The sequence below is a fragment of the Notolepis coatsorum genome (genome assembly GCF_963971535.1).
Source record: "Notolepis coatsorum genome assembly, chromosome: 20".
In the NCBI taxonomy this organism is placed as follows: domain Eukaryota; kingdom Metazoa; phylum Chordata; class Actinopteri; order Aulopiformes; family Paralepididae; genus Notolepis; species Notolepis coatsorum.
In genome coordinates, this window is record NC_140184.1 from 31,604,398 (window position 1) to 31,622,291 (window position 17,894).

General features: G+C 43.9%; 1 protein-coding gene across 6 annotated transcripts in view; it reads left to right on the top strand.

Moving 5' to 3' along the window:
* Positions 1-17,894, top strand: part of uacab (uveal autoantigen with coiled-coil domains and ankyrin repeats b) — a 124,567-nt gene that overhangs the window by 56,936 nt on the left and 49,737 nt on the right. For 5 of the 6 annotated variants that reach the window (XM_084337615.1, XM_084337616.1, XM_084337617.1 and 2 more), the window contains exon 2: positions 17,071-17,201. In XM_084337615.1, coding sequence (XP_084193741.1) covers positions 17,071-17,201 — 131 coding nt within the window. Of the gene's footprint in view, positions 1-11,157; positions 11,250-17,070; positions 17,202-17,894 lie in introns of those variants that run through there. The other variant, XM_084337618.1, reaches the window with a different exon arrangement.

Genomic DNA, 17,894 nt, shown 5'->3' on the forward strand with positions numbered 1-17,894 from the left:
GATTTCCCCAGTCCGGCCCTGGTTAAAAGCCTCCAATGCTTATTAGAGTGCGTGCGTTTGAACGTGTGCATGTTTCAACCATACATTTCCATTTTTTTTTTTTTTTTTTTAATTTACATTTCTTTTTACCTCCTATAATAGTGGGGGTCGCGGCTCTCTGACCCCGTTATTTTTGGGTCGCGGCCTGAAAGGTTTGGGAACCCCTGGCCTAAACCACATCAAACTTGAAAGGATTAGATTCTCACTTAACACATTGAGTACCAGCGACGACAATTGTCGTTTTATCAGCCCCCCCGGTGAGTGCCGACGACGACAAATGTCGTTTTTTTTTTAATTAGCGATCCGAATTCATATTTCATCAACCGAGTTTCCCATTGGTACAACAGCCCCTCCAGGAGCTTAGATGGGAAAAAAGCGCCCCCTATCGTCTATCCCTGTGTAACTGCAGGTCAGTCGATTAGACTGACCTGGGATCTGTAGAGGTGGAGCCAACTGGCTCCATTGTGCTGGTGAGCCGTCTGATCAAGAGGGATCTGATCGCGAGACGGAAAGCAGCCTGGAATATATATTTACAGCAGCCAATAATCAATCAATAAGCGTGATCGATATTTGGAATGACGATCAGGAATTGGAATAATCTTTTTGGAGAACATCTGATCTAAGGTACGGAGTCTATGTTACCAGTCTTGGGGTAATCGGAGCTGTATTCACTGAGATAACAGCGTGTCCCTATATGTGTGTGTGTGATGAGGAAACGAGAGAATAGATTTTTCAGCTTGTGTCTATAGCGTGCATATAAGTACACATATACTATCGATAATCTAGCATTTGAAAACGATTCATAAATAGGCTGACAAATGACAACGTGTCTAGTGTATTCGAGAATATTCCAATAAATGCCGTTTATGGGGGAATCTTACATTTTTCAGAATTTCCGAGAGAACGATAGCTTTTCGAAATGCTATAAAAAGGATATGAACCGAATTATATAAAAAAAAAAAAAAAAAAAACAATCCGTTTCGACAATGTTGACTGCAAACAAGTCATTGATAAACGACGGGCAGATTAGACACATAGCCATAATTTAAAACATAGATTAGGCGTTTTTAACGCTAACATTGAAGTGGATGATGGCATTCAACGGGGTAAAAATGTAAACAAGGTCGGCACTGAAACTATTAAAGGCTCCAGTAAATTGGGGGCGGAGCTAGGCGTTCATGGAGTGAGACGTGTTTCACGAGAGCTCCCTTCTATCGTGCAAAATACACTTTTCTCCCCATTAGTCTTTATTTTATTTTTATTTGTTATTTTTCTGCTTGTTGAGTCGTTGAGTTTCAACTACTTTCGTCGACTTTTTTCAACTTTCTGATTTCAACTTTTCCGATGTCGGTGGAGACCAGATCCATGAGCACTCCAGCCGGCAAACTGCCACCGGATCTACCTTCGCCGTCGCCCGGTATCAGTGAGATAAGTGAAGCTGTTCTCTCGGTCATGACCAAACTCCATGCAGACTTTGAGGTACGCTTCGCTGAAACGCAAAGAAGAGTGCAGGCGGAATTTTTTGATACCCTTCATCGAGAGATGACAGAGGAAATTAGGTTGGCGGTCGATCCGTTGAGAGAAAAGATGGAGTCGCTACATGCTGCCTCCTCGGCTAATGCTAACGAACTAGCCACGCTAACGACAGAGGCCTCACTACAGGGCGAGAGGATGGCGTGTCTGGAGACCTCCCTGCTGGCTAGGCAGGCTGAAGTTGCCAAACTACAGTCGGTAATTGTGGAAATGCAGTCCCGGGAGAGACGCTACAACATCAGGATTGTTGGTGTACCGGAGGGCAGTGAGGGAGGCCGTCTCTCGGAGACCATGCCGGAATTGTTGCAGAAAATACTGAGGAAAGATGTCCTCCCCACCCCTCCCGTATGCGAGTCGGCCTACAGAGCGGGCAAGACCAGTCCTGGAGTGAACAAAGAGCCGAGACTGTAGCTTGATAACTATGTCGGGTGAGTGACTTGGCGATGTGGGCCTGAATACATTGATAGGGCGGACTACTCACAAATGGTTGTCATGCCCAGACAGGCTACTCACAAATGCTTGTTGTCATGCCCAGACAGGCTAACTGTCCACTGCCCATCCAAGCTAGCGGGGCATCCCAATGACTTCTGTTACTTGCTAATGCTGACCACATGGTCGTACGTATGTGTCGCCTCTATGAAAGCTAGCGAGCTAGCTGGACAATGTACATAACAGATTCTAGCGTGCTAGCTGGATTCATCACTAGCTTACGCGCTAGCCTCGGGTTAACTAGCAGGCTGTGTCTATCGCCCGCGCCGAGACATTCGAGACCCGTTAATGTTTACGTATTTTGGTTGTTGTTGCTGTTTAAGTGACATCGGTTTGCACAATTCAACGGTGATCGGGTCCTTAACTAACTTCTTGTATGCTTTAATTTTTTATATCCAGGCTGTTTTGAGCTTTGGGCTCCAGTAGTAGAAGGTCTGTTGAATATATATATACAATACATGATAACGGGTTGTGTCAGGTATAGCTTATTACTATCCCCGGGTTAATGAAGGTGTTTAATTTTATTCTTATATAGGATTATGTCATTCCAGCCTTTGTGCCTGACCAGAGGGGCTGTTACATGCGTGCACCTTGACCATAACCCTTTTTCCCTTTTCTTTTTATTGTTGCTGTTTAAATGACGTCTGTTTGCGCAATTTAACTGTGATCCGATCCTGCCTTAGACTATCTGCTGGTATGCTTTAATTAATTTTATTTTTTTTTATTTTCCTTTATCCATTTATGCTATAACATTGCGACATTGATACGCAGATTCGGAGGTAGATGGTTACAGGGATGATGTTGAGTTATTATATAATAATGGCTATTTTTTCCCTTATAGTTGTCTCATGTTAGGGCCAAGGCTCACGGTGGTTTTCGACCGATATCTTTATTGAATTAAAATTATTTGTGTTTATTGTCTAGAGAGGGGGTCGGAGTGGAGAGCGTCTTATTGGATCCATGATTCCAGTGGGAGATGATAGGAAGATGACCATCCTTAGTGGATGGGGCATAGGGAGGGGATTGGAGAGTGGGTATAGGAGGGTTAATATTAGGACGGGTGGGTTAGGGTTTAGAGTAGAAGGAGGGGGGGTTGTAACTGGGGTGGTCTTTTTCTGTGTTTTATGTACTGTTGTCCTATATGTGTGTAATTGTTCCTCCTCTGAACTCCTGGGATTGACCGTCTGGGCCCGCCTGGATCAGCGCCTCTGTCCTCAGCCTGGCTGCACTGGTATGTTCTCCACACATTTAGACAAATTTGACCATGGCTAAATTGAATATTTTAATTTGGAACGCAGGGGGTCTTAACGCCCCACACAAGCGTGCCAGTGTCCTTTGGTTATTGAAGAGAAGAAATATTGACATTGCTCTCCTTAGTGAGACGCATTTATTGGTGGGTGATGTGTCAAGGCTAGCAAATCGACTATCACGTTATCTCCTCATCCTCAGCCGATGATAAGACAAAAGGAGTCGTTATAGTTACAAGACGTAACCTTGATATCAAAGTCCTGGATGTGTGGTCGGACACGGAGGGAAGGATTACTATAGCAAAAGTTGAGTTCTCTCATAGGAAGATGGCAATAATAGCATTGTATGCCCCTAACACATTTGATTCAGCGTTCTATAATACAATCACGAAGAATATGTTGGAACTTACTGGATACGCTCTCATTGTGGGTGGCGATTTTAATGCGTGCTGGGATGCGGAGATGGATAGGTCCGGGTCCTCTGAAACAAGCGACCAAAAACGGTCCTCTAAGGCCCTCAGGATGTGGGCCCAGGACACGGGGCTCGCAGACCTATGGCGCATATCCAATCCCACCCTCAAGGATTACTCTCACCTGTCAGCCAGACACACAACCTTCTCTCGAATAGACTATGCATTCGCGTCCCCTAATATGTTTGATAGTTTCGACGTCTCATTGGTTCCCCTGGCTCTCTCGGACCACAAGGGGATTTTCCTAATGGCAACCTTTGGCAGGCTCTCCACGAGAGCTCCCAGGTGGTGTTTTAACTCGACCTTATTAAAGAACGATGATTTCTGTTCCGAGTTCAGGAGTAAACTAGCTGAATTCTTGCAGATCAATGTTGGCACGGTCGATGACCCCAGGGTCCTGTGGAACGCATTGAAAGGATTTATCAGGGGTCATGTCACACTTTTCGCCTCCAATTTGCGTAAATCCCGGTAAAAAAAACTAGAAGGACTGGAAACATTATATGCAGACCTATACGCATCTTTGCAAACTAACTATAGTGAACGACTAAACACACAACGTAAGATAGTAAAGAAAGAAATAAACTCCATACTTAAACAACAGTCTGAGTTCTTGATACATAGGACAAGGCAAAATTACTACTTTCACGGTTCCAGGCCTAGCCATCTATTGGCAATGAAAATACGCTCGAATGATCATTTCTCGGATATCCCCTCGATCAAGACGCGACAGGGTACAGTCACTACTGATTCGAAAAAGATCAACAACACTTAAGTTTTACTCAGAGGTTAATTTCGACAACTCTAAATTTGAATCGTTCATTGGCGGGCTTGAGATACCCCACATTTCTGAGGAAGAGGCTAAGGAACTGGGGAAACCGATCACTCTTATGGAACTAAGGGAGACGATTGCTGAAATGCAGAGGGGTAAGGCACCAGGTTGGGATGGTATTCCACCCGAGGTATATTTAGCTTTCTGGGACCAACTGGGTCCATTGATGCTCGATATGATCAATTACGCTATCGAACAAGGGGAGTTCTCAAGAGATGTCAACATGGCGTTGATTTCTTTACTTCTCAAGAAGGACAAAGATCCCAATGATTGTGGTAGCTATAGGCCCTTGAGTCTTCTCAGGGCCGATCTAAAAGTGTTTGCCAAGGTGCTGGCCCGCCGCCTGCAGAGATTTATGACGGTATTGGTACACTGCGATCAAACTGGTTTTATCCCGGGGCGCCTGGCTGCAGATAATCTTAGGAGGCTGTTGCATGTAGTCGATAACAGTAAAGACAATACAGCTCCGTCCACAGTTCTGTCTTTGGATGCCATGAAGGCGTTTGACAGACTAGAATGGTCATACCTGTGGAAGGTACTTGAGGTTATGGGTCTTGGAAAGAATTTTATTCATATGATTAAAGTCCTGTATGCCTCGCCGTCGGCAATGATACTGACAGGCAAAAACTTTTCACACTTTTCCCAGTCTCCAGATCTTCTAGACAGGGTTGTCCTCTGAGCCCAGGACTATTCACGCTTTCCCTCGAACCATTGGCCCAATTTATTAGGCAATCGGAGGACATCGTCCCCATAATGATAATAATAACAATAATACACCACACAAAATTGCTCTCTATGCGGATGACCTACTGATTTTTATGGACGACCCTTCCCGGTCGGCCACAAAATTATTGGGAATAATCGACGACTTTGGTAAATTGTCAGGCTTTAAGATTAACTGGAACAAATCAGCCTGCCTACCTCTTAATGAACTGGCCAAGGCGGTGCGACTACCAGCTGATATCCCCATAGTGGAACATTTAAAATACTTAGGCATAGAGATATTCCCCACACTGAGTCAAACTAAGTACAACTTCACGGGTACTTATGATAAAATACGCCAGGATCTAGACAGATGGTCGTCCCTTCCTAACTCCTTACAAGCCCGGGCTTCCATAATCAAAATGAACGTCCTGCCTAGGATAAATTGTTAGCTCAATGCTCCCCCTGCCCCCTCCAATAGACCACTGGCGCAAGGTACAATCGATGGTATCTAAGTTTATCTGGAATAACAAACGCCTGAGAATCAAAAGAGCTACTACTCAACGTAGGAAACAAGATGGGGGTCTCGCAATCCCTGATTTTAAGCTTTATTTCTGGTCCTTTTCACTGAGACCTCTGATGTGCTGGCTAGACCCTGTAGATGCTGTATCTTGGCGCTCCTTAGAAGCGGCGGCGGTCTCACCGCTAAGATTGCAGGATGTGGTGTACTCCACTGTCCCTATTTCGAGGTATGGACCGATCATAACTCACGTGATCCAAACGTGGCGTAATGTACAGAAGTCGTGTGGGGTTAAATGCCCATGGAACCTGGACTCTCCAATTTTTAATAACCAGCAATTACTTGTTGGGCACAAGCCGGTTAATATTCCTCAATGGCAAAGGAGGGGAGTTCATACTCTGGAGGATATTTATGATAAGAATGGCCTCCGTGCGTTTCAGGACTTAAGAGAATTTTATGATCTTCCCGGCGAGTCCTTCTTTCTTTACCTTCAACTAAGGTCAGCGCTGAGGGCGCATGGCGTGCCGTGGGCTCAAGCTTTGCACCCACACCCCTTCCTCAGGCTCATAGTGGACAGGGCGACCTCCAGAGGGTTTGTCTCAGACCTTTATACGCTCTTAATTCAATCCACGTATAAAAATGTATCATTTTGGATGGATTTATCTTGAGATATCCACGGCGCGGGTGATTGGGGTGGGGCAGGCTGGGATTGACCTGTGGTTCGCAGCAGCTGAGAAGGTCAGGACCGCCGTGTGCGGCTGAGCGGGGTTGGGGTGCTTGTTCGGGGGAGTCCGGCGGTCTCGTGGGAGGGGGAGGAGGAAATGTCTTGTCTGTCTCGTCTTTTGTGATGTCTTGAATTTAACTGGGGATTTTATTGGGGGGCAGCTATTTAGCTATTTCTTCACTATTTGGTCATTTATTAGATAGTACCCCTTGAAATTTTAAATTTAAAAAGGTTGAACTCTGTTTTCTTTTCTTTTTGTCTTTATAATTTATAAATAGTTATTTCTGTATTATTATTGTTTTTGTTATTTTCCTGTGAAGTTCTGTGTATTGTGATTAATGTGTTGTCTTGTTTCATGTAAATAATAATAAAAAAAAATTGATAAAAAAAAAAGGCTCCAGTAAATTATGGAAGACCTGGAAGTCCTTTATGGAGTATTTGAATGAACTACCATCCATCCAGATGACATCTGTAACCCCCACCGTATTTTGTGTGTTGTCTATGATACATTGAAGACTAGATCATATAAATGTTTGAAAACACCACTGTTTAATATGCATAACGCTGGTACGAAAAACAATACAAATATTATATTTTTTGTTGTTGAAATATAGATATATATATATATATTAGGGGTGGTAATCACCAGAGGCCTCACGATACGATATTATCACGGTACTTAAATCACGATACGATAGTATTGCCATTCAAAATATATTGCGATATGCTGAGTATTGCGATATTAATATTGCGATTTATTACCTTTTTTTCAACTGCAAAGTAAAACTTTGTCAACATGTTTTATCTAATAAAATAAAGTTTTCAGTCTGTTCATCTCACTTCAATAATTGTTATTGCAGCAAATGGGATTTTCTCAAGCAGACAGATGTCGACACTGTAATTTGTGTTGCATGTACCTGACAAACTGAACTGTTTGTATTAGGCATACAAAAAATATATTGTTTGTTTCCTGTTGGTTGTCAGTTAGGCCATGGGTAGGTAGGGAATTTATTTTATTTTATCTTTTTATTTTATTCTTTCCCACGGCGACTATGGATAGGGAATTTCTTTATTTAATTAAAATGTTCACAACAACATGGATGCATGTACTCTGCCAGCATGTTTAATATCATAATACTAAAGGTTTGACTAAGATTTCTATGAAACTTTCCCCCACCACTAATATATATATATATTATATTTCAACTTCAGCAAGATATTTGCCAGGCGAGATGGAGCAAATCTAGGTATATCTTCACATCAACATGAAATGGACTGCTGTGAATGCTCTGTAGCCTATGTTAAATGGGTTCCATTTAGAAATTATCTATACATTTGAAGCACAAGGTCATGTTTACATGCCTCCAGTGCATATGTCTGTGTTCCACGTCACCCCTTCGCTCGTGGCGGGCTTGTGTGTCATTGTGTGCATAATGGAAGAACGTAATGCAAAACATTTTGGGGACCCTTTTTCTCCTGTGTGCTGTAGTGTCAAAGTGTCGTCAACTAGAGGCCAATAATTCCACTGAATACCTTTTTTATTTTTATTTGTATCTTTAAATTCTTTTTTTTTCTTTTGTGAATTTGTCCCATTACTTGACCTTTCTCTGTTTACCATATAGGCTAATTAATACTCCGATTCAGTATAGCTACATAGTTTTAATATCTTTTTTGCGTGTGTGTGTCATTGGTTGTCAGAAGTTATGAAGCCATATCTCTTGGCCTCGTCCTCTTAGGACTCGTCTAGAAGTAGGCCTTAGTAAACCTAGGATATTATATGAACTGAGCTGTAAGCAGTTCTAAAGGTCTACTGTTTAAGTGTTCCAAATATCTATCCACAGTAGTTATCCCATGGCTATAAATTCCGAAGGTAGACATTTCATGACATCATGTAAGACTGCAGACGGTTCAGATGATCAGTATCATCATGACCTCCTCACACCAAATGGATTGCTGCGGTTTGGCTCTGACTATGAAACGGCAAACACACACCGACTTCATTTCACACATCAGCAAAGGATTGCTTCACTGCTGTCAGGCAAAAACCTTGTATCGCAGTAGTTGGCTTTTTAAATGTTTACATTTTTACTTGAATTGAACGTTGAAATGGTTCCCTGTGTTGTGATTCCTAGGGTTCATGGAACTCGTTCAAAACCCAATGATTAATGAACAAATATCTGAAAGTGAGAATGTTCTTCTCAAACGTTTTCTTTGGCAAGATACAAGGTTTTTTCGCCCGACAACAGCGTTGTTATGATCCTAACCTTCGGCTCCATTCCTTGCCCACTGCTCTCAGTTGGCCAGCTAGGTTTTCCTGCTTGTGATTCAATCTGTCGGGACATTACGGACCCATTAGCCCTGGCTAAGGGTTAGCGGGGGGGGGGGGGGATCTACAGCCTGTAGAGCAAACCCACCTCAGTTAACCCACCTTTTTAAAGCTGATAGAAGCTACATTTGTTCCGTGATTTGAAATTCATATTGTTAGTATATATCTTAGTAGTAGTAGTAGTGTGTTACTTGAACATGGGGTATTTTTTAAGGAAATAAGAGAAAAATTACTGAATTAATTATTATTGGTGTTGCTGTGAACAGAGACTGGAAACGGTAGTTTACACAACTTTTTTATTTTCGACATGAAGTGTGATTGACTCCACTAGTGAGTGAATTAATCGGTGAATGAGTTAGTGACATTGCCATTCATAGAGGTGCATTGCCTCTTATAAATAATTAATTATCCGCTCAACATTACCATTGTGTATGTTTTTCTTTTGCGGGGGGGGGGGGGGGGGGGTTCATCATGTGAACTTGATCTTGACTTGACACTTGGCAGAGGTGTAAGACCAGCTCCCTACTGGTGTATCAGCACGATAGAAAATATTGATTTACTTCAGCTCACAGTGGCAAAAGTCGCATGCAAACTGTCCTATTCTAAACTGGTGCATGAATAGAATCCAAACAAACAACACATACACGCACACGCATATGGGTATATTTACGTGACCAGCATACAGAATGCCCTGGTGGCCAGGTCCCTTTTTGGCGCCTTTGTCTCCATGCAAGCTTGAGCAGTTTTAGTAAGTGGACACCCAGTCCTTCATATGACATGTCATGTGGAGAGGGCCTTTTTGTGCATGTTTGTGAATATCACCAGCGCTCCGTTAACGCCAGTCTGGCAGCAGACCGTAACCGGAGCCGACACAGAGCTGACGCAGAGTGTGTAAATTAAACGTGTCCCCCTCTACCCCCTCCCCCCCTCCAATCTCTCCCTCACTCTCCATGCCTATTTTGTGATCTTTCACCTAATAAAAAAAAAGTGACATCTTCCACTGAGAATAGAAGTAGGCACCCTTGTGTGGTGTTTACCACCTAGGTATGAGCGTACGGGTGTTGGTGGTTGTGTGGAGGTCTGCAGTCTCAGACAGCTGATAGTAAAATGCTGACATCTAATCCTGCTACCGTGCGGCTGGGATCAGGGAGCTCTGTTGCCACACTACCCAGTTTTAGATGGATGGGTTAATGGCAGCCTCTGGCCCGGCAGCATCCCGCAGAGGTCAGTGCCAGGACCACTTCAAATGTGTTATAGCCCTAATCCCCTGCCGATGCTAATATCTTCAGATGGAGGCGAGTGGGGTAGTCGGGTGGGTGGCGGTTGGTAATAATAAGCAAGGTCCCTTGGCTGGCCTTGTTTCACGCTGGCAGCGGTGATGGACACTGATGCTATTACTCACGCTGCAGGCATGCCCAGAATGTATTCTTAGCCCCTGTCTTCCTATCAGTCATTGGAGAAAGGTTGGAGGGTCAAAAAATAAAGAGGTAACCAGTCTGCAGGGCTGTCTGCGCCACCGCTGTTTACCAGGGAGGGGGGTATTTTAAACCTGGGAGAGCTCAGATATTTACCCCACAGGGCTTGACTGACCTTGCCATTTGGCGGGGCAAAGACGTTTGAGAGCACAGAGTGTGAGAGAGCGAGCAAGAGGGAAGTGGTCTTCAGTTCAGTTCTTGGGAGCAAGTAGCTGCTGGCAACTAGCAAGAGGAGAGGGAACGGATTGAGAGTCGAGAAGAGGAGGACAAGGGAGAACTGCAAAGAAGAAGCTGCAAAGAAAGAAGAAAAAGAAGAGGATTTGAAGAGGATAGAAGACTTGAGGAGAAAGAAGGGGGTTGAGGGGGCAAGGTTCCAGAGGGAGGCGAGAGGTAGCCAGGCTGAGTTGACTCATCCCCCCCCGAGGAGGAGCTGCAGTAGCCGGCCAGGGCTGGTCCCAGGGCTGGCAGGGCTGGCCCTACTGCTTCTCCACCTCCATCCCCACCTCCTATCCTCCTCCTCCTTACCTCTATCGACACTGCTGTGCAGTGATGACCTCACAGGCAGAGCCTGTGAGCTACCGGAGGACACTTGAAACAGCCTCCCGAAACAACTTCCCTTCCGCTGGCAGCAAGGAGACCAGCAGGAGTTGGCTCTGCTAACAAAGACAAACAAAGGGGAGCGACCAACTAAGAGTGTTGCGGGTTTGTCCTCCTCCTCTGCATATTTTCACACTCGCTGGCTGAGTGCCTCGAGTGATATTGAGGAGAAACTTTTTCTTGTTTATTTTTGTTGTCGACAACCGGAACAGTGGCAACCTTTGCAGTAGCCCGGTACAAGGAGCAGCTCCACTCGCCCAAGATGAGCCGCTGGCTGAAATGCACGTCCATGCACTTTGTAGGTATTCTTTGTCCACAACTAACAGACTACCAACACAATAATGTGTCTGGTTCTGATATGTATTGGCATGTTGAGAGAGACTGCAAGACTCTCATTGACTTAACAGGTGTGCCCCCCCCCCCCCTCCCCCCTAACCACAAAACAACCCAACGAAGGAATTCTCCTGGGGGGATATGGGACAGATGAGAGGTTGTTTTATTGCCTTTGAAACCTTTTCTTCCCCTTTTTGTTGAGATGAGTTATCTGCCGTTCCTTGCATGCTGTTGGGTTGCACATAGATCAGAGACCAACGTTTATTTTGCTTGATGAATACGTACTGTCTGTAGGTATAGAGGTAGCTTATATAAACATGACTGTCCTCAAGACATAACCGTTCTCTCCATTCATTTAGGATTGCTCTGTTTAAAACAACAATGTTGAACATCTTCATGTAAATAAATGTCTACTGGTATTTTGCCACTCTATCACCAATTGATATAACAAAATGGGGATTCTACCTATACCCAGTTCATGAAATGCTTTTACATTTGCTGTTCTTGTCTGTTGTCAACATTGGTGTCACATTCCCGGGAAAATTACCCAGCACACAGGAAGTGAGTTCTACGTCTCCAGCAGCAACAACAGCAGTTTGTTTGGAATGTATAGAAGACTAACTCAGTAGTTAACATGAATGTATAGAAGACTAACTCAGTAGTTGTCTGCATCTATCTTTGCCATTGCCCCAACTGCTTTGTTGTTGAATCAAGTCAAATCCTAGGTAAGCGTGTATTGTGCGTGTGAACGTGCGGCACACTTCATAGGTTTCGTTTCACGGTAAACGAAACGTTGACGTCATCGGACTTTTAAAAAAGTACCGAAATGTGGCACCGGCGGATCTCACGTGAATCGGTACTCTGTAGTACCGACGGGATTCGGTCGGTAGCCTTAACACTTTGAGTGCCAGCAGGGGGCGCACGATTTAGCGCTTGAGCGCCAACGCTCTATTCAATGAGAGGGCGAGCACATTTGCGAACGCATAAACTATATCTTAAATTATGGCTATGTGTCTAATACGCCCGTCGCTTATCAATGACTTGCTTGCAGTCAACATTGTCGAAAGGGATTGTTCTTTCATCGGTACATTTCCGTTTTATACCATTTTGAAAAACGCTCGTTTTTGAAAATTTCCAGAATAAAAGTTATTCTGCAGGAATCGCCCTTTACTGGAATACACAAAAAACGTTGTAATTTTTCGGCCTATTTATGAATAGTTTTCAAATAAACGCTAGATTATCGATAGTATATGTGTACTTATGCACGCTAGAGAAGCGGGCTGAAAAATCTATCTTATTTCCTGATCAGCACACACACACACATACACACATATGGGACACGTTGATATATCTGTGAAAAAAGCTCTGATTATCCCAAGACTGGTAAAATAGATTCCTTACCTCAGATCAGATGTTTTCCAAAAAGATTATTCCAATTCCTGATCGCCATTCCAAATATCGATTGCGTTTATTGATCCAACGCTGGGTGCTTGAAACACATATTCCACGCTGTTCTGAGGGACCACAAAGACTGCAATCGGCTCGGGATTACATGCCTGACAAGTAAAATGTGGATTCCGGATTTTCTTTCCCCCATGCGTTTTCATTCAGTCCAATCCAAAGGGTGCATTACCATCCGGGAGACGATAGGGGGCGGTATTTTCCCTGTTCGAGCTCAGAGAGAGAGTCCCAGTGGTAACGTGAGGCTAGAAGAAAAATGAATGAAAATCGCTAATAAAAAAAATAACTATTAATAACGAGATTTCTCGTCGTTGGCACTGAACGGTTGGCATGAAATAATGAGAATTATCGTCGTTGGCACTCAAAGTGTTAAAGGAAAACTCCAACATTTTGGGAAATTGGCTTATTTGCCATCTACCCTGGAGTATCTGGACAAGAAGATACATACCTTTTTCTTCTCTGTGCATGCAGTAGGAGTAGGAAGACGTTGGGAACTAGGCTAATGGAGGAACCTACTTCCAGTGACTGACGCTAGGCTAGGCTAATGGTGCGTGTCTTCCTACTGCATGCACAGAGAAGAAAAAGGGTATATATCTTCGTGTCTAACTCCAGGGTAGATGCCAAATAAGCACATTTCCATGTCCTCTGGACCTGGCAGTAAAGGTGCTCCTGTTAACGGTGACACTGTACAGTCACGAGTGTCATCCTTCGGACAAGACGTTAAACCTGAGGTCCCGACGCACTATGGTAGCTAAAGAAGTCTTATCAGTAGGGAGTTTCCTGAGGTTCCTGACCTAATTCCCAATCAGGTCTCTTGACATCTAGGCCACCTAATCTACTAGTATTCTAAATACTAAAATTGGATGTGCAAGAAATGTGCAACATACTAGAAAATCGAAGTGAAGTGACTTGATTTACTGCATTCTTAACACAGAAGCATGCTAGGTCTCTCTAATGGAGAAAAATGGATTATGTATCTATTTTTGTCCAATGACTCCAAATTGATTGTCTATACTGTTCAGTAAAAGTGGTGGATCAGATCTGTACTTGGTATTGGCCCATACTGAAAGCTTAGTGGGCTACTCGGAATCTCTGCAGTGAAAAAGTGATGTCAGTGCATCACTTCCCTAGTTGTGTGCCTGGTGCTGATGTATGGCAGTCAGATAGTCCACACAGTTCGAAGTTAAGTGCTCCACATTGCTGAAGAAGGAGGAGGCACATTTCCACTCTACATTGTGCATTGAGTCTCTACCGTTACATACTATAAATGCAACAATTCACTCCACACAGGTGTCTGAATGCTGCACAAAAGTCCATTCTTGCCGTACAAGGAATATGTTGCCATGCTTTGTGTGCAGGCACTTGTGGGTATCGATTGTACTACTGCAGTACACCATGTTCTTGGCAAACTCATTGAGGTCTGCCTCTGTGAATGCTGGATTCATTTAGGGAATTGTTTGTGGTATCTGCGTTTTAGTTTCATGTCTTGGCTGTGTGAGTGTTTGTGTGTGTGTGCTGGCCATGTACTTTTCTGTGTCATGCTCTGTTTATTTTTGTGTATGCCCTTGTGTATAGTTTTATTCATTAGTTCTGTGAGTGAACGTTTTGAAGTTACATGATTTCACTATTACAGTATTTCACCAAAACCGCAATCCTTCACCCACTCTTAAAAGTACATTTCTCATCAATCCAGCTGCCAAGATATTTATATTCTGCAACTTGCACAATATTAGATCCATTCTATCTAACCCGCAGACCGCACTCTGTCTGACCCAGGGTTGTCAGACTCCTCAGGAACTGTCCCGTCTCCCTTCCGGTTAACCCTGTGAACCTCAACTCCAGGTCCATCTCTCCAACCTGCCACCTCCTTAACCTTTCAGATAAGTCCTCTATTGTTGGGTGCATCACCAAGGAAATGGAGGGGGAGTGCAGGGAACTGCTGGACAAGGTCATTTCCTGTGGCAAGGATAACCACCTGCAGCTCAAAGTTGGTTGAAAAGACCAAAGAGCTGGTGGTAGAGCTGCTGATCCCAGCTAGCGGTCCTACAGATATGTGTCGGTCCACATCAACGATGAGCTGGACGACGCGGATGCACTGTACAGGAAGTGCCAGAGAAGTGTTGTTCGTCTGAGGAAGTTCTGGTCATTCAACGCATTCAACGCACGTCTCTTGTGTGGTGTTCTTTGCTGTTGTGGGCTGGGAGGGTAACATCAAAACGGGAGCCTCTGATCAAGAAGGCCAGTTTTGTCACAGGGCCGAGACTGGACACTCTGGAGGTTGTGGCTGAGGAACAAGGCCAAACTCATCTCCATCGTGGAACAGTGCTACAATGAGCCGGCACAGATAAGGAGCCATAGATGTATCCCCCATAGTGCTTCTTTTTACCAACTGCCATACATCTCTACAATAAGACGTGTGGTGCAACTAGGGTGCTAGAGGGCCTGGACACCCAGCCATATACACACACATCCACTCTTACACACATCCACACACACACACACACACACACACACACACACACACACACACACACACACACACACACACACACACACACATCCACTCTTACACACATCCGCACGCACGCACACACACACACACACACACACACACACACACACACACACACACACACACACACGGCTTTGCCCCTTCAATAATTTCTGTACTTCAGTTACCTCTGTACTGTTATTCTTGCCACATAACCCTAAATTATTCTGTATTATAGTTATTAATAGTCCCCCTCTATGTATTTTTCCATCCACAGCTTTGCACATCTGCCATGCACTGTACATTTTACTTTTGCACAAATCTGAATGTATGTTCTTTGCAGTTTGCACACTGTGTATATAACTGGTTTCATAACCATACAAAACCCTATATACCCTGTGCTGTATATACATACTGTACATACCCATATAGAGACCAATATGTATACATTTATATCTACACTGTTGTATAATTGCATATTTCTTACCTTTTACCTTATCTTTCAGTGTTTCCCACAGGATTTTCAGAGACTATGGGGGGTGAACCGCCGACCCTCTTGGGGAGTCCGGCGGCATGCCCCCCCGGAACCTTTCTTTTTGTACATTTTAAAGTTAAATGCATCAATCTGGTGCACTTTGAGAGCAAAATAAAGAGGCTAGATCTATGATGAACTTTGTGCTCAAAACACAAAATCGACTAGACTAGTGCTTCCCAATCCTCTCATCGAAGCACCCCAGCCGTTCAATGTATTTGTTAAATTCCACCACCAGCATTCCACTTAACTAGCGGCAGCCCTTTATTAGTTGAATCAGGTGTGGTGGTGGTGGAATTTAACAAATACATGGAACGGCTGGGGTGTCTCGAGGAGAGGTTTGGGAACCACTGGACTAGAGCATACATTTGAGCCATCAAAGAAATTAAGCAAAAGTGGTTACCTGTGTTGAACTGGTTTATTTTTTAGAAAATAAAAAATATAGTGGATTACTATTACGACTACTACCACTGCCAATACTACTGATACATCCCTATTGGCAAACTTTATATTAAAAAAAATTGTAAAAAAATTGGTAATTAATAAGAAACCCTGAGTCTTATCTTGTCTTGTCTTATCTTGTCTTGCACAGTCTCTGGAGCGTAACAGTAAGAAGCATTTTGTATAAAAGTATTCTGTACTTCTGTATGACAACTATTAAAGAAACTTGAAACTTGTCTTTATATAATATATATTCCTTTAACCTTAATCTGCCATGCTGTACTGTAACAACAAGGTGATTATCCCATGGGGACATTAATCTCTTATTCACAGGACTATTCCAGCCTGTGAAAGCCTTTTAAAACCAGCTTAGGTTGATAATTGCACCTTGCAGAGAAAAGAACACTTTAGTTTAGTTCCTAGAGGCACTTGCTATCTTTCTCTAGCCGGGCTGAAAAGAGAAGTGGTCCACAGCATTATCTGTTTGAAAAGGTTTTATAAGCCATGCTGTAATTATACTGCTTGACACTCGCCCCAACACAGACTGGAACAAGTGTGTTGACCGGCTGATTGTTTGACCCCCACCACAACACCGACTGGAACAAGTGTGTTGACCGGCTGATTGTTTGACCCCCACCACAACACAGACTGGAACAAGTGTGTTGACCGGCTGATTGTTTGACCCCCACCACAACACAGACTGGAACAAGTGTGTTGACCGGCTGATTGTTTGACCCCCACCACAACACAGACTGGAACAAGTGTGTTGACCGGCTGATTGTTTGACCCCCACCACAACACAGACTGGAACAAGTGTGTTGACCGGCTGATTGTTTGACCCTCTGCTTTCTTCTTCACCAGAACACAGACTGGAACAAGTATGATGACCGGCTGATGAAGGCGGTGGAGCGCAGCGAGGTGGACAAGGTGGCTGCCGTGCTCGGCAAGAAGGGCATCATCCCCACCAAACTGGACGTGGAGGGACGCTCGGCGTGAGTGTGCACATGCTCACACACGCACGCACACACACACACACACACACACACTTCATATTCAACTTTTAAAACGGTTGCAATGCACCATGATGACCATCTGCACAGCTTGGAAATAAATGTAACAAACTAAATAAAATGCAAAATTGTTAATCACCAGACATGCCTATTAAGACACACACACAAATGATGGCACACTCATATTGGTGCATATATGTGTATGTGCGATGCATGCTGTACATGTATGCAAATATGGCATCTAGTCTCACATGATACACACAGACATACAGTAGATGTTGGCCTTTTTACATGCACACACATACACGACATTCCAAGCATTGTAACGGTCTCCCTCTTAGACTCTAAGGAATGCTTCCAACTGCCATTGCCACCATTTACAAAATCATACCTTAAAGGGTGAGTTCAGAATTCTGAACCCCAGCCCCACGTCCTACTTGCCAATGATGTTGTTGATTAGTTGAGTCCTGTCTCGGTACAATCCATGCTATTCTTCATCCTGGATACCCAGTAAATCCAGCTAGTTGGCTACCAAATTAATTCAAGGTCAATGGGCACTGTGCTCCGGTCTGTAGCATAGATAGCCCTGAGATGAATGCTGAAACCTATTTTGGGTGCGTTGTAGGTCTTCCAGCGTTTATTTCAAACTGGAGCATGGCCCCATTGACTTTGCAA